The sequence below is a fragment of the Lepisma saccharinum genome, chromosome 15 (assembly GCF_977018435.1).
Source record: "Lepisma saccharinum chromosome 15, izLepSacc3.1, whole genome shotgun sequence".
NCBI lineage: Eukaryota > Metazoa > Arthropoda > Insecta > Zygentoma > Lepismatidae > Lepisma > Lepisma saccharinum.
In genome coordinates, this window is record NC_139243.1 from 54,874,666 (window position 1) to 54,899,110 (window position 24,445).

Below are 24,445 nucleotides of genomic sequence, written 5' to 3' on the forward strand. Positions count from 1 at the left end.
TACATAGCTGCATTCTAGGAGATGGGCTTTACACACTATAAAATATTTCGTATTACTTCGTTTTTGAAGTTATTCAAAGACGAAAATGATAATTGTGGTCATTTTAAGGTAGATTTGCATTTACTACTGTTTCTCCTTGCTACTTTACTGGGTTCGTTCGAAAATTTTGATTTTTCTCAATTTCGGGAAGGTAGAACACCCGTCAACTCCCCCGCCCCCCAGCGCAAACAGGTTGTCCTGAGTTGGAATTATGGATAAGGTATGGATATTCATGAAGTTCTCTTCACAGTTCACTAATCATCCAACCATGTCCATTATTCATATTACGTACAGAAATAAAAAAAAACCTTAAATAATCAAAAATGGAAAAGAGAAGTAATCATCCACATATTAATGAAGAAATTGTATTATATTGTCAATGTTCATTGTGTTTGTCCCACTAAAACTTTCCGTGATTGTTTTGTTCTCTTCGTCAATAATTTATTTTGTCTCCTCGTCTCTACATGTGTATTTTTTACAGTATATTCATATAATTTTGTGTCCTTTCTCTTTTTATTACACACGTACATTCTCCTTTTATTACACACGTATAAGGTATCTTTTGGTGTTGCAGACGATGCATTTTTCCATGTTCCTTCGTGGCAGCCAATCAGAGGCTTCTCCATTACAAGCCACGCCCCCAATCTCTATTTCAATGTGCACATGTGAAATACGCAACCCGGACCTCTCAAGGAGGAAGTAGTTTGGTAAACTCACGCCAGATGGCAGAGAAACACAAGGCCATGCGCTGGTAGTACCTATTCTCGCTGTAGAGATGGCGCTCGCGTTCTGCTTACAAAAACTCTTTGTTTGTGACCACCGAATTTCTGGATTGGGTGAACATTAATTAGAAAATTAATTAAACATACACAGTTCACAAGTGCGAGTGATCACAGTCTAAGTATTTTCATAATTCGAGCTAAATGTAGCAGATATATTAAAGTTCTCAAATATTACTAATTGTTGTTACTGTGGTTAACTTTATAAGAACGCACATATTGCCAGTTCATATTTGTACCGCTCTGTTTGTAGAACCACTTTCGCTTGCTCAAACTCGATTGGAAGTATTCTAGAATACAGTTGGATTGCGAAACAATTAATGCACAGTGAAATCCCTTCCGTTCCCCAACACATCTAACGTTTCGTCTCTTAATATGATCAAATGCTTACTCATTTATCTCCAGGGAGGGTTGGTGGGGTCATGACCCCATTTGACCCAGTATTCCTTATATAAAAAAAAAGAAAGCCAAAGACAGGAAAAGATGGGAAATATGAGGATGGACCACAAAAAAGGTAGATATGCGTAACCCCCTCATTATATTCTAGAACATTCCGCAGATAAAACGATTCCTTAATATTGCCAGTAGTTCGACTCCTTCTCTTATTCAAGAACGTTCCTTTTACGCTTTCCAGAGATAAAATATTACAACGAATCGTCCTACTCGTGGGGCAACCTTTGTTGCACAGCTTCCAAATGCTGACAAGTCTTTAGGCCTTACATAATAGTCCAGGGGCATATGTAATCCTGTGGGTTATTGAATGAAGGGAATATATGACTACCGGTAAGATGTTGCTAGTGTGGTACACAATCATGTACTAAAAGGTGTTTTGCCCGCAATTATGGCATTTGGCCTGTTTCACGTCATAAATCCAAGATGGCTGCAGCTTCATGCACTAACAAAAAAAAATCGATCATAACTATATTAAGAGTGGTTTTTGGAAAAATTGTATACACACATTTTTTGTTCACAATTGAAAAAGGAACAAAATTGTTTCTCACGTTTTTTTCGTATCTTGCACTGTTATGGAGATATATCCAGTGAAACTATTTTGTGTCCTTTTCTGCAAGGATTCTTAGCGTATTTTACACCTTACTTGGCATTCTGGCATATAAAGGGGGAAAATTACTGCCTGTGATATTTTGTTGATGCCTACTATTGTCGCGTATGGCCTGTGTGACGTCATACATCCAATATGGCTGCTTCTGCAGACATTAACAGACAAAAACGACCATATCTCCTTAACTCCTTTGGGAGTAATTTTGACCAATTTTAAGTTTGTTGGGTTCTTGCACGAAGGGAAGACATGTGTATGCATGCATTTGGAGCCATGCAATCATGTATTACTACAGGTATTTTGCTGGAAAATGTGTCAGAGACCATACATGACGTCCGAAATCCAAGATGGCCGCCATGGAGATTCTGCACATAAAATACTGTCCGTATCCTGATTTAGAGTTCGATTATCATATTTTTTCCAGAGGCATTTTGAAATTTAAGCAGCTTATCAAGATTAAGAGTGGCTGTAATCATTTGGGAAAAGTCATGTCAGGGGAGGGCCAGGCAATGAGTCATTTTTCCGTGTTGCTCTCGCTAATGTAAGATCGCCAGTTCCGAAAATGGACGAGTTGCGGCTTATTGTAAAAGAGGAAGACCCTGATTTGTTTGTTATTACCGAAAGCTGGTTAAAGGACGGAACACTGATCTCTCTTTTTAGTTTACAGGGTTACGAAACGGTAACGAAAAAAATAGTCATTATTATTATTATTATTGACTTGGCTAAAGCCTTTGATAGTGTCAGCCATCAGTTATTAATTTACAAACTCGACCAAATGGGATTATCACCACGATTTCTGAAATGGTTTTCCAACTTTTTAGTAAATAGAAGTTTCTCTGTTAAGATTGGTGAAACAAATTCTTCTAAACAAGAAATACTTTGTGGAGTACCTCAAGGGTCGCCACTCGGCCCAATTCTGTTCGCTGTTTTTATCAATGATGTTACATTATGTTTTAAATCTAGCACATGTTTACTATATGCAGATGATATAAAAATTTTTAAGAGTATTTTAACAAATAATGATGTCGCTCAACTTCAGGCTGATCTCGATAGAATGACATATTGGTGCAAGATTAATGAAATGGAAATTAACTTGAAAAAGTGTAAAGTTTTAAGATGTACTAAGAAAGTTCATTATATAGTCTCCAACTATTTTATTTATGAAAATAAAATCCAAGTGTGCGACAGTCATAAAGACTTAGGAATAGTAATAGACTCCTCTCTCATATTTGATGAGCACATTTCAGAAATTTGCAAAAGAGCAAAGAGAATGCTTGGTTATATATTTTTCTCATGGAAAGTTTTTAAAAAGGAAGATACCTTAATATTCCTGTATAAAACGATAGTTCGTCCTATTCTTGAATATGCACATGAATTATGGTTTCTGACTGCAACCAGTCACCTTCAAAAAGTTGAATCAGTTCAAAAACTTTTTATTAGGTTATTATGCACAAAGTTTAAAAAAAATTACTATGACCAACATTACTCTGAATGGTTATCACAGTTGAATATGTTTTCCTTAGAAGAAAGAAGAAAAATGAAAAGGTTAAATTTTGTAGAGAAGATACTAAATTTCCAAGTTGACAGTGAATACTTTTTGAAAAATATAGCTTATAAAATTCCCAGATATTCACATAGGTATATCTCAATTCTCACATGCCTAAACAAGGCAAGAGGTTTAGTAGCTGATCTTGTTGAAACCTACAATTTGAATTTATGTTGATCTATAAGATTGTAGGATCCACTGTTTTATTTCATAATAATGTATTCAATTTTTTAATTTTGTATAACATAATGGTTGTTTAATCGTTATCATGACTTCAATAAATATGATTATTATTATTATTAGAACAATACACAGTTAATTGCACAATATTATATAACAATAAACAATTATTAGTATCAGAGATATAATAGATCTCATTGAAAACTGTAACTTGAAGTGTAAATGTGCTAACTTGTTATGTTATTCTGCAGCTTATGTATTTTATTCGTGTAACTTTGTACTTTTGTATTTGACTTAGTGCTGTATTAGGTTTCATACTGTGCTCAACACTTAAAATAAACTATTATTATTATTATTATAATTTTCTGTTAATAAATAAGTGAAAAATATTCATGATTATTATTATCATTACTATTATTATAATTAAATATTACAAGTTTTCTGCTTCAACATTAAACTGGTTTCGATCGTATCTGTTTAACAGGCGTCAAAGAGTCATATTACATAAATCACCGTCTCACGTATCTCAGCCTATAATGCTAAAAGCAGGTGTGCCACACGGATCGATACTAGGCCCCCTTCTGTTTACCCTTTATCTGCAGATTTGCAGCACGCTATAAAATTCTTCACTCCACATTTTTACGCAGATGATACCCAGTTATACTTTTCAGGTCATCACGCTTCATTGGAACATAACCTGCGGTCACTGAACTCCGACTTAAACATCGTCAATAACTGGTGTGAATCTAACGGTCTTAAAATCAATCCGGAAAAATTCACTTTCATGATCGTTGGATCTAATTACTCAAGATCGTTAATGAAAAACATTAACGTGGATCTCAGAATATACAATTTGTCTATTGTCAGGAGTAACACTGCCAAAAATCTTACTCTGGTCTTTGACGAAACAATGGACTGGTCAGAACATGTAAAGACGCAATGTATGAAAGCTTACGGAACGCTCAGAAGTCTAAATCGTTTCCGTGACTTCCTCCCTGTTGAATGCAAGCTAAGACTCATCCAAGCATTAATATGCCCATTCTTTAGCTATTCTGATAATGTTTACGGCCCGCAACTCTCGCAAAAGCTCAGTGTAAAAATACAAATGGTGCAAAATGCATCAGGTACAGTTTTAAATTAAAAAGATCCGATCATATTCTTCCGGTTCCTACTATGGCAAACAGAAGGAAAATGTACTATCTCTGTTCCGTCCGCGGTATATTAGCAGAAGGTAAACAGCAGTGTCCGTTCGAAAAAATGCATTCTCGTAGGGATATCCATGAATATGCTACCCGCAAGCGGAACAATTTCGATTTACCCCATCACTCTACCACGGCCTACAAATCATCTTTCTCCTTTTCGGCTCCCAAAGCATGGAATGCATTGCCTGCAAATATTGCATGCATAAAGAACCCCGTACATTTCAGAGGTAAAGTAAAATATATACTGTTAATGGAACAATGGCAGAGTCGCGGCACATATTGAAGGTATCAAGCCACTACATGAAATTGTATTTTTATTATTATGTATTACTTTTGTCTTTTATTATTATTTATTATTTTGTCTTTTGTATTTGTAGTTAATCACTTTGTGTATTCATTTAATTTTGTGTATCTCTTACAAGTAGATATGTATTATTTTACTTGTAGCTCCCTGCTCCATATGCAGTTTATTATATATGTAACATTACATTGACAAGGGTTACGTGGCAGAGCAGCCTATAGGCTGAACCTGGCCCGCTTAATAAAGAAATTTATTATTAATTTATTATTATAAATACAATCACTTTAGTCAAATTCCTCGTCACTCTGATCTGAGTCTTTGTTCTGTAAATCATTGTTTTCACACTTTCTTCATCTGCATTACAAAGTCACAGTACAGTACGTCGCATGAACAATTCCTCTTTCCGCAACCACATGTCAACTGTAATACAGGTATTCTCTAAACCTCTAGGCAGTGTCACTATGACACGATTGATCTTCTTGTCATACTCATTTTCTTCCTTTTCCCTTCAACAGCCTAATGGGTTGGGTGGTTTTGGATGTTCCTTTTCACTCCATTACTTGGAAGTAACTCCTTCTTATTTTATTTAGATTTATTTTCTTTTTGTACGAGCAATAGGCTGTACGCACTACATACTTTTGATTTTTCTACAATATTTTGTTACATTTAGTTTTCTTTTAAGCTGTCTCTTACTTTGTCCCCTATATACACATTCTTCCCCTCCCTCTTCTTCCAGTCTTTCTTCCTTCTTCCTCGCCCCACTTCTCTTTTCCTGCACTCTCTGGAGCACGATCACTCATTTCGCTGCCTTCTCTGATAGCTTTCCCCCGCCGTTCTCTTACTTCTCCCAGGTATTTCCCCACTTGCTGCCCCGCTTCCTTTTTCTTTATTCTGTCGTTCAGCACTTCTATCACGTCCCTCCCTGTTAAGATTTTCATCCATTTGTCCCTTAGGTCACGTGTAGAAGGGCAGTTCCGTAGGATATGCTCGTCCGTCTCCTCCCAATCGAACAAACGACATATCGTTTCCTCTGCTTCGTTTCTCTTTTTTAGTTGTTTCCATCCCCCTAATCTGAACCATGCCAGCGCGCCTCTTTCATTTTTCTCACAACCTGGATATATTTCGCTTTTCCCCATTTTCTTACTCTTAGCTGTTCCCTCATTGAGGTCTTTGTTTGGCAGTCTGCTATTATTTCTTGTCTGTCTATGTCCAGTAACCTGTTCCTGATTTGATTTTCTGTTGATATGCCCCCCCTTCCTCCCTCTTCCCATACCCAACCCATTCCGCTATTATATAAGAGATTTTTCACTTCCAGACCCCCACTATTAATGGTATCCCAGTTTGTGTTTGTACTTTGTACTTACAAAGAAGGCAAAGAAGTAGCTGTTGAACGTATTTGATGGCGCAGAAGATGATGTGCTTCAATCTCTTTCAAACCTTGGTTCTCCTGGATTCGATGAACAAGATGACAGAATGAAAGAATGAATTGATTTATTTTACTTCTAGTTTCTGCTACTTTTGACTAATTTCAAAGATGAGAATGAATTATGATAAGATGAAATAAGTGAAAGGACAATCGCAAACACTTATGGGCAGCAAACAACTCAAGTCCCATGGATCTAGACGCCAGGTCATTGTTAGTTTGCAAACTGCAGTCCAGGGTGTAGTACGTTGAAGTGAGGTTGACATTTACAGTCCAGCAGAATTAACTTGAGAGAAATGGCCGCTCTGTGAGTGATGCAACTGCGCTCGAATTGGCTAGAGCGGGGGACTTCCCGCTCTAACGGGCCAATGGAAACTAGAGTAGAGTTTGTAGAGTTTCCGTTGGCCCGTTAGAGCGGGAAGTCCCCCGCTCTAGCCAATTCGAGCGCAGTTGCATCACTCACAGAGCGGCCATTTCTCTCAAGTTAATTCTGCTGGACTGTAGGTGCCTCTTACACCCCGAATATGATGACACGATTTTTAAGAAATTCATTCATATACGTGCCTGAGACCATAATCAAAGATTTCGGCAAACTACGATGGTGTTTGTTCGCGAAAAGGGATGTTCAAGGCTCACGCCTTGCTCCAACCAAAGCGCCAATCACACATTTTATCAGAAGGAGTTACTTCCAACTATTGGAGTGAGATAAAAGCAGAAAAGGAACATCTAAAAAAACTCGAGAAAACCAAAGTGATAATTGCTTGATTCGAGTTCTGTGTGTATAAGAGCCGGAATATTGGTTTACAACACGGCTGGAATCAGTCGCGTATGCTGACTCTAAGACATGGACTAGCTCACCCTGACACCCTTATGAAGAAGGGGAGAAGACTCATTCTTGACGTTTTGAAGGAAGCTACGTTGCCATCCCAACGGTAGTCAGGCTGCCAACTCCTAAGAATTCAGGTTGCCAACTTCAGAATCGCCATTATCTTCTTTTCTTAAATCAGGTTAATTCACAGTTTCTAATCGATTTTTCTTTAGTATTTTACTTTCTATGTTTCAGGCTTCTCCGATAGCCTGGAATATACGCTCCTGGCTGGAATGGAAGTGGTGATATTACAATTTCCAAAATGCTGACACGACTTTACTTTTCCGTGAATGACATAAAGAAAGTTGCGCAACAGGAAGACGCCCTCCTCCCCCTACAGAAGCTACGGCGTCGAATGCTTATTCCCACGCTCTCCACGCGTCGCTATGGCAACGCCTTGCTTGACGATGTTCCCCTGTTGTCAAGGAAACGAGAACATCCTCCGCCGTCGGCAGCCGATAGAAGATGACAGCCCTTTCCTCTTTCGGAAAATATTTCCACGAAACTCATTGTCTTGTGGGAATTGGTTGTCGAGAAAGAACCGAGATGTCACCACCAGTCTCTCTAAATATCATCAACATTTTTTCATGTATTAATGGTAGACATATTTACACTGCAAAAATCTATAAATTAAACAGTAAAACATGCAAAATAAGGCACTGAAAGAATAAATGAAGTTGTGAAGCTAGCGAGTATATTGTTAGATTAACTTCGTACCTCTCGTGGTACTGACGAATCTATGAAGGGAGTAAATAATTCCGTAAAAAAGTAAATCTTGTATATTAGTTAATCACTGCCATGTAAAATCCAAAATTTTGGTGTGCTTTCCTCCTACAAACCTCCAATTCGCAGACTCTTAGTTCCTGAGCTATAACTCCCTAGCTAGTGGTCATAAGCACATACTCTTTATCTAGTCTTGAACCTCATTAGATTGGCTACAAAAAAGGTTATGTTTGATTTTGCGCTACTGTCAGTGGTTTTGCTGTAATTTAAAAATTAATCTTTAAAAAGTGTATTTTTCTCTTGTCCAGTCTTACGGCGGGCGCCCCACATGCTGGTAAGGGAAGTGGGGAGCGGGAAGCGACCAATCCAGCGATATATGAAACGCAGCAGCTTGTAGAACGAGATGCGCGCTGCACCTCCTCCCCCGATGTTGTAACTCTCAGCCACCGCTGTTGCCTGGTTGTTCTGCGGAGGTTCGTCACAGTCCGGCAGCTAAGTCCAGAATATTTGACTTTTTAGTAAAAGCAAGAGACTTGGTACGAATCGTTGTTATTCCATTTAAGATATTTTTAGTCGAATAGCAAATGTGCGTCCCGACGGCCGCCATATCAGATATCTTTTGGATTCGAACCTGAAACCCTTGGTCATCAAGGTGGCGGAAGATTCTGGGTTTCACAATTTCGGAGCCATATTCAAGAACATTGATTGATTGATTTGCTTCATTTTACTTCGCTTCTTGTGCCAGTTTTGGCTAATTTGCGAAGATGTTGATGAGTGATGATATGATGAAATTGATGAATGGACTCACAAACATCCATGCCCAGGCCAGGATTCGAACCCGGGACACCTGGCGTCGTAGCGCGATGTGATAACCAGTCTGCCACGGGGGCCGGCATATTCAAGAACAGAACCAAAGTGTTATACAGGGTGTATTATAAGTAATAGCGCAAACTGACACAGTTGAAAGTATACGATAATAGAAGCAAAAAAGTCTCAGTAAACATTGGTCCGCAAACGAGCCGTTTTCGAGATAATTTCGAATGTGTGGTTACAAGCCGCCACTGACTTCATTCTTTGTAAACGTCGTCCTAGTTGGTAAAATGCTAATAATGTGTGCGAATGTGTGGTTAGAAGCCGTCACTGATTGCATTTTGTAAACACCATCCTGTTTGATTACAACGCCACCTCTTGGAAATGTTCTGTTTTGTGAACGAAGAGCAAACCTCGGAACGTGCAGAGAGTAAAGCACTTGGTGTTTACAAAATGCAATCAGTGACTGCTTCTAACCACACATTCGCACACATTATTAGCATTTTACCAACTAGGACGACGTTTACAAACAGTGAAGTCAGTGGCGGCTTGTAACCACACATTCGAAATTATTTCGAAAACGGCTCGTTTGCGGACCAATGTTTACTGAGACTTTTTTGCTTCTATTATCGTGTACTTTCACCTGTGTCAGTTTGCGCTATTACTTATGATACACCCTGTATAAAACATAAAGTAGTCTTTCCTAAATGTGAATTCGATGAAGATTTAAGAATTTTTGATTTTTTAAAAACAAAAATTAAAATTTTATTATTATTAGAATAATAATTTCCACTTGCCTCCTCCTCTGTTCCGCACTTTCCTACTGACATCTTCCATTTGGTTCTGAAAAGAAAGAAACGAAAAAAATATTAAACTATTACTATTAATCTTAATTTATTTCTTTTCCAGTCTTACGGCGGGCGCTCTACATGCTGGCAAGGGAAGTAGGGAGCGGGGAATACGCCGCAGACCAAACAGAGAACAGGGGTTGCGACGAGAGTTATGAAATCGTGGGAGGTGGTGCTGCGCGCACCTCGTTCTACAAGATGCTGCGTTTCTTATCTCGCTGCATTGGTCGCTTCCCCGTTCCCCACTTTCCTTGCCAGCATCTAGAGCGACCGTCGTAAGAATGGAAAAGAGCTAAAATTCCGAAGCAGCGTCAAAGTTTTAACAATTAAGCTTCATTGTTCATTTCATCTCCAATAGGAAGGCACGCAATTGATATGGGCCCGAGCCCACCCCATAAATTGTTGTCCTATATTTATAATTATTTATATGTTACCCTAATTCTTGATGATTTGCTTGATATCAGTAAATAACAGATATTTTTAAAATGTATGTGTGCATTGTTGGTGTGCACTTTTAAAAGTATCTTTCCGCTTACAGTTCAGCAGAATTAACTTGAGAGAAATGGCCGCTCTGTGAGTGATGCAACTGCTCTCGGATTGGCTAGAGCGGGGGACTTCCCGCTGTAACGGGTCAACGGAAACTCTACACTAGTTTCCATTGGCCCGTTGCAGCGGGAAGTCCCCCGCTCTAGCCAATCCGAGAGCAGTTGCATCACTCACAGAGCGGCCATTTCTCTCAAGTTAATTCTGCTGGACTGTAAGAGATCGTCAACACAAACATAAGATATATAATACATGATATGGATATTTATCACGTTAATGCATAAAAAAGCAAATCAATTATAATTAAAAAAATAATACATATGCATGTATAAAGGAATTCATTTGTTACTTTAATGTATATCAGATATTTATAAAGTAGCAAACTAATTTATTTACCAATTGGTTAAAATGTAAATACGAGGGCGTGATGAAAAGTAATGCCTCCTATTTTTTTGTGACGGTGTAAAGACATTTTTTTTGTAATTACATTTTGTCTTGCATTCTTGTTTTACTTCTATTGTGCATATATTATTATTAGTGTAGATCCATTAATCATCTCTTGAAGGAGAGAGAGAACGTGCAACACTCACAAACACACACCGACAGACATTATGCTTCGTTTGTTGGGTGTGATTTGGATGATATCCTTAGTAAAGTTTATTTCAAGTCTAAACCAATTGCTAATCTTTCTTGTTTCCTCTCCCAGCAGGAAATGTTTGCGGGTGGTTTTTTTAGGACAAGATTGTTGGTGCGAGGGAGGAAATCCCCCTGCACCCCCCAGGAAGGAGCTGCTGGTAAGAATCTTGCTGCCTGTGATATTGTCAGAACGACTCTAGGATGTAGCGGATGCGACAGAGTCTTCTGAAACGCTGTCACGCCTGCATCGACGCTGGGTGCCGCTATTTTGAACACCTGTAACGTTTTCGTCGTAGAGTACTGCAATATACTGTAGCGATGTCCGCATTAAATCTAGAAGCTGCATCTTTCACTTGTCTTATTCCACTGTCCAGTGGCGTGCGGTTACATTTTCCGTTGGTGTAGCAGATCTCGAAAAATTAAGAAAATCAAGAATTCATTGCTTCTACATGGTACGGTTACTGAAAAAATGAGCACTCTACCTGTTTCCATAACGTCTAAGGGAAAAATGAATGTTCTGGCAAAGTTGTTAATTTTTTCGAATTTCAGTTGGTCTGTTGTCAAACGTATTTAATACAACAGACGATCGCGAATGACTGAAACAATTTTCAAGATTTTCACACATTGCAATATTCACAAATTCACTTTGGCTCCACGTAGGTCTTTCCGCAGTAAAGAGTAAACAATGCCAACACAAAAGTTTTTGAAGCAAACAAATAGAAATTCACCCGCTCGAAAAACAGTAACTTTTCAACCGGGAAAGCGCTTGAAAATAGTGTGACAGCGGCCAGCGAGTTTTACCAACTCTATTTGCCGGATGTGTCCATGGACATGTTAGCTGTCTTAATAGACCGAACGCTCTGAAACGTTTATCTTCACATAGAATATGCCATCCGTATTTCAGCAATCATATTTTTGTGTTTCTCCTGTGTTTTGAAACTTTAAAGTTTATTTATGAATATAAATTTTAACTAGCTTGGTGGATATGCTACATCGCTGACAGTATACAGTACACTTGGACACTTAATCGTGTAGTTCGCAACACTGAGGACATCCATAAGCAGACCTAACCGATGGCACTGTGACTTTCTTCCAGCCCTTAGCGGTCGGAAAACAAAATTTGCCTCCACACAACGTACCCTCCCATTGGATCCTTCAAGGTCGCCGGTTGATTTTTCGAGCCCTTGGTGGCATTGCAGGCTACAGCTTGACCACAGTGATGTTACGCAGATGTTGTGTTAACACGCCGCGAGAGGGTGTTGAATCGTTAATGGCCCTATATCGGAAAAGGACGAACCTTGGAGGCTTGCAGGTTGATTCTGTTGTGGCAACACGGAAGAAATAATGATAAACCAAAAGTTAAAGAAGTAATTTGTAAATGTTATGCTGTGTTCCACCACTGCTGGCCTTGCTGTACCGGAGTACACGTGCATGATAGTTTTAACTTATAACTTCTTAATTACGCGATTCCGGACCGAGGTTCCTTATCTCATAGGCTATTGACACTTGGGCCAGTCCACACCCATCCTGCCAGTTTGATTCAAGTTCACGGAAACACCCCGTATATTTCAGGTTGTTTTTAATGCATAGAAAAGTCTGCACATTATATTTCTAATGTTACATCTCGTATGCTTAAAATATATTAAGTGTTCCTTCCAGAGAAAAATTCTAAATCCGGCTACAATTACTTTACTGAATATTTTCTGTTTCGTCTGTCTACTTGACAAGATCCTTTAAGGGTCTGCAAATACGATAGGGAACGTATTCTCGTTCAAAGGAATAAAATCAACTCTATCGTCACCCAATTATCCAGCAGCTTCCATGCCCATGACTTTTAATGCTCCGAAATATATTCCTAAATGCATTCTTTCGTGAATGTCAAGTATTGAGGTCAGATCAGAATGCATGCCACATAATACATCTAAGTAATTGATTGGCCGATTGTGGAGGTTTAGCAGTGATGACGGATGAATGAAATCCACTCACTTAATTGTAAAAATATTTAGGTGACAGTTGCTGCAAATGGAAAATCATTTACATGTATAATGACATACAATGATGAATGAGATTATTTTCTAAAAATGTTGAATTCTTACTAATTACTCCCATTCCATTAATGTAATTACGTTGAAGAAAAATGAGTATACACGTCTTTGTAAATCGGTGTTTTCACACTTCGTTTACCATGAGCACCTAGAAGCGGGGGCCAGGGGACACTTGCTCCCCTGAGATATCTCAGAAAAGAAGTTGTAATTCTAGTGATGATATTTTATTATAAATAATACTATTTTCTGTAACTTGCAGATTGTAAGTTATGACAATTACTGCCACGGTCGACCAAAATAAGGAAAGAACGTTTTCACAACAGATATTACTACAGCCCGGATGTTCAGGCACTGAAAACTATTAAAAATGGCAGGCAAAAAGGCAGCGAAAAATTGAAAAAAGGCAGTCAAGTTTCAGAAAGAGGCAGTGAAAATTGAAGAGAAAGACTTAAATTCTTCTTAAATATTTAAAAATGTATTTAGAAATTAACCTAAAATTAGTAAATATTATTGAGCTGTTGTTACGTAGGGTAAACAATTCGGATTTTACTTTCAATATTTACGATGCCCAGCAAAATGGCTCCTTTTTAAAATCAAATTTAGAGGCTTTTCATTTGCACGTGACGGATGCCTACGCCAATAAAAATTTGCTTGCTGCACAACAAAAACGAACACCACATACATGTGACAGTCAGATTTACCGTCATTATTATTATCATTATTATTCATGTATGCAGCGGTAAAAAGACGTGTTGATTCAAAGTGTTAAGTGTTTTAATTTGTAAGATTACATATTTGATTTTTGCCAAGCCGACGGGAGGAACGAGAGATTTGCTTGTGTTAAGGGTAAGCACCTGAAGGGTCACGCTATGCGTCTAAAGCTTAGGAAATTCGACCGTAAGGACAAACATTTAAATATCTCGGTTTCCAACGGTCCGATTCATGTGAAACTTATACCAGCGCAGCGGCATATGTGCAAGGACAGATGTGTGGAGTTTCGTCACGATCAAGCGACAATTACGGACGCCAGATCAAATCGGTTCTAATTGATCAGTTTGTGGACAGCGATTGCTATTGAGCTATGGGCGACAGCCAGGCGGAAGCTTAATCCGCGCAAGTCAACTCCGGACACGGTACGTCCTAGTTTGGAGACAATAGAGCAAAGTGGACTGACCCCTTCGGAAGCGTCACTCCAACGTGCGCATAGCGTCGTTTTTCAAAATCTAAATAAAACGAAGGACATGGTTTTTCGTTAGACAGTCTTACCGCGATCCTTGTAGCGAGAGAAGCTCCGTGCTACCTCTCCACATACTGTTTTGCCGCGATTCTTGGAACGAGAGCACCTTCGTGCTACCTTTCGTGTACTGTGGACTTTGTTGTGTTGTGCGAACACCAGTGTGTGTGATAGGCAGTAAGTCTACACGAGTGCGCCTACCTCAACCGCTGGGGGAAGTTGAAGCGAAACCGTTTCCGTGATTACCTTACGCCATTTATAATTTTTGAGAAACGGGGAACACCGGAAACTATGGCGGGCTAGAGGAAGAAAGGAGATGAGGGCGTTACGTCGATTCGCCCGAGGCCAGAAGAAGCTACGCCGACGATGCCTATCCGCCGCCATGGAGAGAGAGAGAACGTCGAACGCCGCCCTATTGATACGCCGACGACGCCTACCATCCGTCACGTTGACGCCCCGACGACGCCTACCAGCCGCGACAGAGAGACGTAGAGAGAGATGTTGACGCCCCGACGACGCCGACGACGCCTACCAGCCGCGACAGAGAGACGCAGAGAGAGATGTTGACGACGCCGACGATGCCTACCATCCGTCACGTTGACGACGCCGACGACGCCTACCATCCGTCACGTTGACGCCCCGACGACGCCTACAACGACCGCTCATATGCGATGTCCGAACCGCGCCATACCACGGAGACCCACCGATCCCGAGAGGAAGAGGAGCCGGGAAACTAGGTGTTTGAATCCTTCTCGCATCTTCATCGTCGCGACCAAAGGAACCTTTCGCGTGGATACTATGTGTTTCAATCGCCCGTAAAGACGCCTGGATGCACCCCGGAAGCTGAGAGATGGTAAAGTATTCATCTGTGTGAACCTTAACACGTGACGGCCCGATTGATTTAGAGAACGCCCTTGAAATTCGTCGACATTTTGAAAACGCCCACTCAACTCGAAATTTTATATCGAACTCCCGTCGCGCTTGTCATTTGTAATCTATTCGTCTCAGGTCAATTTTTCTTATTCCTTGTGATATTTTTTTATGATCTTAAATTCATTGTTGTTTGTGCTCCTTTGTATTTGTTTAAAGTGCGTACTATTAGAGTAAAGCGCCGCCCGCTTAATTGCATATTCTACTTGAGGTTTGTTCATTTTTATGTGTCAGCGCTGTGTCGCTGCTAGCTATGTCCGGTCGCATATGTGATTATTTGTTAAAGTATTTGCCTGGTAATGTGAATTGCTCGTCGCGGCGAAGTGTTTAAGTCCCGCCTGCTAGAGAGTATATGTTTGCGTCACTCAACGGAGGTTATTTGTTATGTTTGGAACCACGTGAGGTCTTGTAAAAGGAAAACGTCCGCCCACGTGAATGTAATTGCCGTTGAGACGCCTTTGTTTATACTGGTCAAGTAATGTATGGTCACCGCGCCGACTAGTTTCTTTTTTAAAAAACAAAAGGTGAACTTAAGTAAGGGCTGGCTAGGATTTAAGTAGCACTGGAGCAAAATCACAAATGACCTGATTAGACAAAAAGTAAGATATAATTAATTGAGAATGCAATAATTAGGGCTTGTCGTCATATAACCTGTACATGTCATGTATAATTTCTTGTGTCGATGACCCCATGAGGTTTGAATCTGAGAGAGAATGTGAGAGTGCAAGTGTGGGGACCTGTAATGATTCCATTTTTGTTGGTTATGAATAGAATATACTTTTTATTTTCATGTTAATTTTGGGCTATATCATTTTCGTATGCATGTCGCTACCCGTGATTTTCAGGTATGCAGCTAGCCGCTTCCCGGCTACAGGTAAAGAGGTGGTAATTTGAAAGTACATATGTCTTTGTTTTTATTCGATATGGCGTATCACTATGCACTGTTGGTCACCGGTTCCTACACACGAACTTAACCTGGACCGTAACGCTATTTCGCTTGTCCGAGGGAGATTTTGCCGCCTCTATTTAGGTAGTGGTAGCATTTGTTTTCCCGGGCAAGGGAGGGTGTTTCATTCATTCATACATACACTTAGTAGTATTCTTAATCTTACCTGGGCCAAAGCAAAGAAACGAACACAAATACAAAAACACACAGTAAACGTTTTATCATACCCACTACCTTCAAACGGGACTATTTGTAAAATATTAATGCTTCAATGAATGATTTTTTCTTAATTTGCAGATTTAGCAACTATAAACACAAATAAACACACATCTCAAAGATATTGCAACAATAAAATTTAAGAAAACGCACTTCGGACACTTTAGTAATGCCAGTGCGTATTTACTTGTTGCACGTAACAACTAGGATTTTCTTCAAGTTGTCAGTCGTGAAACACTGTCTTCTGTCAGACAAAACATTCTTCATAGCCGAAAAGGACCTTTCCACGTCAACGGATGTTACAGGGGCGTATTTGGAGCATGCTGTCACGAATGGATCTATTTGAACCGTGACAGTATTGTCGCCCGCTAGGATTTTGCCGATCTTCTCCATTTCCTCAAGATCAGAATTTTCACTACGAACACGCACACATTTCTCACTAACCAATCTGCCTTTAGGGCCAGGAAGTGATCGCGTTGACACATTCGTGGAAAGTAGCCAGAGCAGACACAAGGGTTTCTCCTTACTTCTCTAGTTTAGTTATTGCATGTGGCAGTATTGTATAATACCAATCCAAATATTTCTTTTTTCGCCAGAAGATGGATGGAAACTTTAAGATAATATAATTATGTATGCCGATCATGGCAACTCGTAAATAATTTGCCAATGAATTGCTGAGCATAACATGTTGCAAATGCGCTAAATGATTAAGATGCTCTTGCACATCGGCAAAGCTCTCTAATGTCCAGGTTGTGAATGTTATGGAAAAGAGTGCTACATTGAGCATACACGGGCAATTTCAGGGGTGCAAGAGTGGCCCTTCCTCAAGACACCCACATATCAACCTCACGTCCACGGAGTACACCCTGGACTGCATTTTGCAGACTAGTAAGGCTCTGGCGTCTGGACTTATGGACAGTACAATCCTCTTTGGGACTTATCTTATGAACTGTCCATTTGCGTTTGTGATTATCCCTTCATTCATTTCTTCTTACCACCCTTTATTGTCATCTTCGCGATTAGCCAAAAAATGGCAGAAACGCGAAGTAAAATAAACCAAATCAATCAACGGGAAACTATTTTAATTTATTTTTCTGTGTGAAAACTTTTTGTCTGCAACAAAGTTTTGTAGTTAATAATTTATAGGCCAATCCCTCCCCCCCAAAAAACAATATGTACACACTTAAATGTTATTGAAAGTACTACTTGTTCATTCCATTAGATTAGTTGATTGATTTGGTGTAATAAGTCCCCTTTATGCACAGTAAGACTAATCGGGACTGGACCTACAGTTTAAAGTGGGATCCGAACCACTATGTGCTCCACCGGTTATCGATCGGGTATTGATTACAAGGCGACGACGCTACCACTGTGCCATCAGGGAGGGACCCATTTGAAATATACCTATATGCACTAGCTTTATGAGATTATTTTTCTTATAGTTTAATAAACTATATTTTTTACTTCAGATAAGCATGGATTAATTGCAACATCTCTCATGATAAACGTTCTGGAAATCTACCTTCAAAGTGTTATTACTGTTCGCTATATTTATTTCAACAGAGCAGTAATATCAGAAAATATCCTGTGTGTTGTGCATATTTCAGATCCACTTGCTGTGGCTACATAGTGCCTTGCTTAACTTCAAACAAGAAAATAGGTAACTTTAATTTTTGAACAACCCCCGCACATCAATTTAAAGTAATATCATCTCAAAAACTGTAAATCGTTACGAATGAAACATGTATTCAAATGTATATGAAGGTTATGCGTCTTCTTCGTTATATCTTGGTAAGCTGAACTGAAGAGTCTGAAATGCCAGGTTTAATATCTGCCTTATAATACAACGCCGACAAACATGTTTTGACTCATAATTTCGGAACTAAGAGAGATAACTTCCGCAAACAACTTGCAACATAATCATGAGAAACTGTACTTTACTTTTTATCATAACCATATTTTCGATTTGATTGATATTTACCATGTTATGAAACAAAATACAATTTCGATAGCAAGAAAAATATTTATCTTTGAAAGTTTTTTGTTTCTATATTCAACGGGTAACAATAAAATTTAAGAAAAATGGTAATTTTATATTTTGTTGGAGTTTTCTCTTTCGAATGTCACCAGTTTTGCAAGTCTGTGTAGCATAGTAACGTTTCTATCATGAGAAACAGCAACCTAAGTGTATTTGACCTGCCACCATTTTCAATTCAATATGGCGGCCACTGTCCCAGGTTGCGAAGTTGGCAACATCACTTTTTTAACTCTCCATGATGATCTCTTTCAGAAGAATAGTGTTGCCGCTTGTGGCGGTGACGTTCCTACGAAGTGACACGTTTTGGCCAGTTTGTCTCCCTACTATAAGCCTTGTTTCCAAGACAACCAGAAACTCAATATGCTGACCAAGGCAGAACTTAAGAAAAAGTTTCAAAGTGACATATTTTTTTCCCCCGTTAAACACTACCGGCTACCACCATGAGCTAGGCAATAACCAAAGCGTGCAAAATTCTGAAACTTTAACCTCCTGTTTCTCAGTAAATGTGAGGTTTACAGAAGAAGAAAAAAATTGCATGTGTTCGTACCTTAATAGGGTGGTCCAAAAGTCAGTTTCCCATTAGATAAGCTGTGTATGTGTGTAATTTGAAGAATTAAATTTGAACAAATTTAAAGTGTTGTTAAGAGACTGCTGAAGCGAACATCTGGTGGCGTGAGTAGGAACTACAAGTATCATAATTTTGTTCTCTCCGGGAAACTGACCTTTGCGCCACTAGAATACACAAAGTTTCAATAAAATCTGAATCGGTAGGTGTCATGGCCTGGATTATTCGATATGGGATCCGTCAATTCCATTTGGTTCAGACTACTTTTTATGATTGCCCACATACGTGCTTGATGAAGTTAGAAGATATGCTCTCTTTACAGATTAACAAACAGTTCAATAGAAGACAAGGGTACAGTAAGAAAAATGTTTCATTTCATATTTAGACACATACGAGAATTAGTTCACGAAATTCCAACAGAGGGCAATATATTTTAATATCTTCTACATCATGTTTTCAAAGATCTTAGAGATATTTCTTAAAGACTACATTTATTGAGTTTTTTCTCATCTGAATGTAGTTTGTAAGCTATGATCTTATGCTTAGAATGCGTAAACAATGCCAGAGAACTGTAAAGATTTGGCATTTCTCATAAACAAACTAGGTGTAATTATATATATGTACTTTTTAGAAATGGGAGTTCTGTTTATCACTTCCACTGAATTAAATCGAAGCTTTCCTTTATTTTTGAGACCACTGTATTATCGTGACAGGCTAATCGAGTTGAATCCAAAGGCGCAACCACGAATTATTATTATCGGGGAGGTGGGCAAGTACCAGGATGAACGTGCCAATAATAATAATAGTGACCATTATTATTATTATTATTATTAGTGAAGTATTAATAGCAGTAGTAATATCAAATACGTCATTATTCTCGTAAATTACGCAAAGAGAGGGTAGAAGTCGGCAGTGGTGTAGCAACATATCGCGAGGCCCTGGGCGAGATTAGAAGGGAGGTCCCCATCCGTTCTTTAAATTTGAAATGTTAATGTGAATCGATACAAAATCTTCAGGATACGCAGCAAATTATCATATGTATTTAAATAATAATAATAATATAAATGATAAATTACTGACGGAACATATATTTAAATTTAAATGCTGTAGGAAGGAAGGAAAAACTGCTAATATTATCCATGTCCTTCTTGGGTTGAAAACATCGCAAACATTAAAATGTCTCACACTTGTTTCGTGGCAGTTGGTGCTAAAATATTAAAATAATAATATTAAATATTGAATCGGGAGTGCAAGGTCAAGAGATAGGAGAAAAGACTAGATAAAGAGATTTTGATTCAAGAAAAGAATAAGTGGATAAAAATGTCCAAGCAAGTTGTGGTGAATTTTTGCGTAAATGTTTCACATGAGAAATACCACAATAATTTTTATTTTTATCAAGTCCCCTTAGGCTTAGGACCCCCCTGCCTTCCTGTTACGCCCATGATTGGACGTATATAACATATAAACTAGAATTTAAAGCCAGATAAAACAGAATGTTATAATTGGCCACAAACATTAGCCTTTTCCATATTTTTTCCTCGCTACTGATTATTACATTTTTCGTTTCAACCCCTATGGGCGGCGAGGCCCCTTCAGGCGCGAGACCCTGTGTGGTCACCCACTTCGCCCACCCCTTGCTACGCCACTGGAAGTCGGTGCTAAAATATTAGCGTTAAAACAAACGATTTGATATATATTTTTTCAAAATGTTCAATTTCACATTAGCTACGCTAATAATGGAAAACAAGCACACAATGCATTCCGCATATAATTATGGCATGTATAACTACAATGTACAAGATAAGTTTTACACATAGCCTATGCAATATGGAGCCACGTAAGATAAAGAATACTGTAACATGTTAACACTAAATTGGGTACGTATTCAATGTTTCATTAATACATATGTATACGAGATATATTATTTAAATACATTACGTCATCAATTCATCCACTTCAGAATAAACCAACAGTAAAATTGATATAAATTGTCTCTCAAATGTATGCGCCTTTTGCTCAAACAATTGATCGTGCATTTAAGAAAAAATCAATTAAGATAAGTCTTACTTCTCTCTCTGGTAATTAACAATGCATTACAGAAAAAAAATACATTGCGAGCGAAGCGAGTGGTACTGGACGAAAGAGAAACTCAAAGAATTTTATTGCATGACCTCGAAGTTCAACGTTCTCTCACTATGCAGCGCCACAATCGCATAAAGCACAATGACGACTCCTCAGCAGCGCGCACAATCTGTATTCTGGTAAGCAGAGACCAAATCAATCATTACAGTGCAAAGATATTACCGGTGCAGTTTGGAAAGATGAGCCGAAAACAATGAAGAAAGGAGAATACCGACCTGCTGGGAAAGTTTTCTGTAGACTTTCTGGGGCTTTGTGTTATCCGCTGCTGAATACATACAATTATTAGCTCGTCTCTGGTATTACCCGGCCGGGATACTTTTATGTAGGCCACCTGGTACTATGCGAGAGATCCGGGCACGATCCCCGGAGGGGGAGAACCGGGATTTCTTCCACCTGTTCAAGCGTCTCCGGCGCCCACCCAGCGTCGTACAGAGTGGGTACGTGGAGGAAACTCTGGCGGACAGGAGCGTGGTGCTGATCACATCGCCCCCAACCTTCGGCTGTAATCAAGAAAGTGTGGGACCCTATATGCCTTCATGGCGTGGAGCAAAGCACAGGGGAGCACTTTACTTTACTTTTTACATTGTTATTTAAAAGCTACGACACTACTGTTTGTAACTGCATAGTTTTCCATTTCATTTCATACATAATTAATACTTTGAATAAAAATAAAATTAACCTTGTTTGCCACATGAAATGGCTGATATAGAAATTTATTAAAGATAGGGCCATTGATGTTACATGTTAAATTGTGCAACCCATATTGGATGAATTTCTACAATTTCATTGTCGAACAAAAACACATGCTAATTGGAGGATAATCTGTTAAATATTTAATGTCAATAGCTGTGTTAACAAGCAAAACATGAACAAATTAAAAGTTACTCTACTAAAAACATCATATTCGTTACTAACTCAAATGGCTTGTTATGAAGGTACGTGATCAAGAATTTCTAACAATGGCTGTTTATTAAGAGTATGACGTAGATGTGCGAAAAAATAATTACTGCATCACTTCGTTGAATCGAAATTTTGAAGTCTCTCAGAAATATAAGATAACATATCGGAGAAGAACAATGTGTCGCTATACCGAGATCCAGCCCAATAACATGTAGGTGAAGATGTTAAGGTTCTCGAAGCTATTGTCACTCTCTGCTTTATCGTAGCTCGTGGCAAAGTATATCAGATGCAATGCACGTACACAAAATATTTCAGGCCATTTCTTAAACAGATAAAATCGACGAGCTTACAAATTAATTTAAAATCCAATTATTTTTAAAATAATCATAATTGAAGTTCCCCTACTCGGAGTACTCTGAAGCCCATTCGAAGCATCGGATTGGGTTGAAACGTGGTATAGAGGTTATGAAGGCCTTGGGAAAGCTAATGCTGCCGGAAAAAATAGTTGAACATTTCACCACCAGATGGAAATGTGGCGTTTAGAATTAATCCACCTTCTCAGCCGTTTGCAGCCCGTATGATGCAAGAGATTACTGTGAAACTTGGTATAGAGACTATGAAACCATGGGAAAGCAAATACTGGCGACAAAATAGTTGAAAATTTCACCACCAGATGGGAATGTGCCGTTTATAATTAAACCCCATACTCAGAGCTGTTTGCAGCCCGTCTGAAGCAAGAGACTATGGGGAAGCGAAAGCTAAAGGAAAAAATAGTTCAAATTTTCACCACCAGATGGAAATGTGATTAGACGTAATTTTGATGGAGTGATACTGACAGAGGAATATCTGTTATTGTGGAATCGAACTTCAGTCTCCTCAAAAAAAAATACTGCTTCAGTCTAAAATTATCAGGTCCCTTCAAAGCTCTTATAATAATTAACATAAATTACGTTGACTGAAATAAAATTATGTGTGAATTATACACTTTTTAGGTGAACATTAATTTTCCAGGTGGAGGCCGTGACCCTCCCTTGCCCCCTTCCGGACATCCATGCAATGAAATGCCACTCAAAGAAAAAATCACCAAGAAAAACAGTCAATCAGTAATGAGATATAACGTCATTTCTAGATTTGCACACATGAACATCCGAAATGTATCTATCAAAAATTAAATACGTGTTGCTAAAAACATAAAATATATTTGTTAAAAAACTAGATAAAAAAGTTTAAAATGTAATTTCTAAAGAGAAAAGTCATCGTTCTCCTGCGGTGGACTCGAACTCGCAGACCCGACTTACCTTAAGTCCACCTGCTCTAACCAACTGAGCTACCCAGGAGAACTGACAATAAAAGCTTAAATGTTATTGTTATAGTGATAAATGGTATTTGCACATGGAAAACATTGTGGGGTCATTTTTGCATTTCAATTCCCGTGTTATACAGCAGTTCCCCTTTGGAAATAACATGCAAAAACTTTTATTTTCACTATATCAAAGCATAAATGCAAAGATTCAGTTTCCAGTCCTAAGAAATCTTTCTAAAAATTGGTGCAATACCGAGACAACAGCAAGCAAGCATCTTAAACAATGCACCTTAACAATGATTCAAGCTTTCTCGGATAGATGGCACTACATTAGCTCCTGCAAATAAGACATTAAAATATGTTGACAACCGAGCAATGGAATTACGTCACGAAAACTTTAGAGCGACAATATTGAAGTTATATAATGTACATTAAAGATAAGTTCATTACTACTGTACAAAATCAAGTGTTTTTACAAACTTTTAGAGAGCTTCAGGAAGTTACGGAGTATTTTTGAGAAGATACTTTGTACAACTATGACAATACTAAAATTGCAAAACTTTAGAGTTTAACCAAGGAATAAAAAATACGTCACTCTACAAGGAAAAATATGACTAAGTCGAAAATCAAGTCAGTCAGAAGTTTGCAGTGTGCAGAAATTCTGATTGCAAATTACTATCACACTTTAAACGTGTATAATGTTATATAGAGCTACTACAACAAACACAGCGGAACTTTTGTAGTCATATAATTCAAGGTCCGTTAACTTGTTTGCCGCCTGCTTTGGAAGGTCTGTTCATAACGCCCCTTTTGAGCAAGCCGAGGTGGTTGTGAAACTGTGACGTCATATTTTTTGGCCATCCTTAGTGTGAAGGCAAGATGTGCTAGGAAATATGTTCTGAGTAAGTGTGTGTGTAACCTCGAGAACAAAAATCTTGATCAGTCTTATCATTTGTTTGTTCAATACAAAACGAAAAATTGTAAAAGCAAAACAACAGAAAGTACTTCGTGTTTTGTCAATATTGTCGATATTTGAACCGCAGGATCCAAAAAATTAAAAGGTCAAATACCATAAAGCAAAAGCAATGGATCCAAAGCTGCTCTTTTTTCAATTCTTTCCAGCACTAACCGTGGGTAAATTTGTGTTCTTGCTTACTTATATTTTTGTCTA

General features: G+C 38.6%; 1 protein-coding gene across 3 annotated transcripts in view; it reads right to left on the bottom strand.

The window, feature by feature from the left end:
* LOC145999709 (uncharacterized) overlaps positions 1–24,445 on the bottom strand; it is a 653,269-nt gene that overhangs the window by 416,368 nt on the left and 212,456 nt on the right. For all 3 annotated transcript variants that reach the window (XM_083136985.1, XM_083136986.1, XM_083136987.1), the window contains exon 3: positions 9,726–9,771. In XM_083136985.1, the coding sequence (XP_082993111.1) occupies positions 9,726–9,765 (40 nt within the window). In that variant the 5' untranslated portion in view covers positions 9,766–9,771. The remainder of the gene's footprint in view (positions 1–9,725; positions 9,772–24,445) is intronic.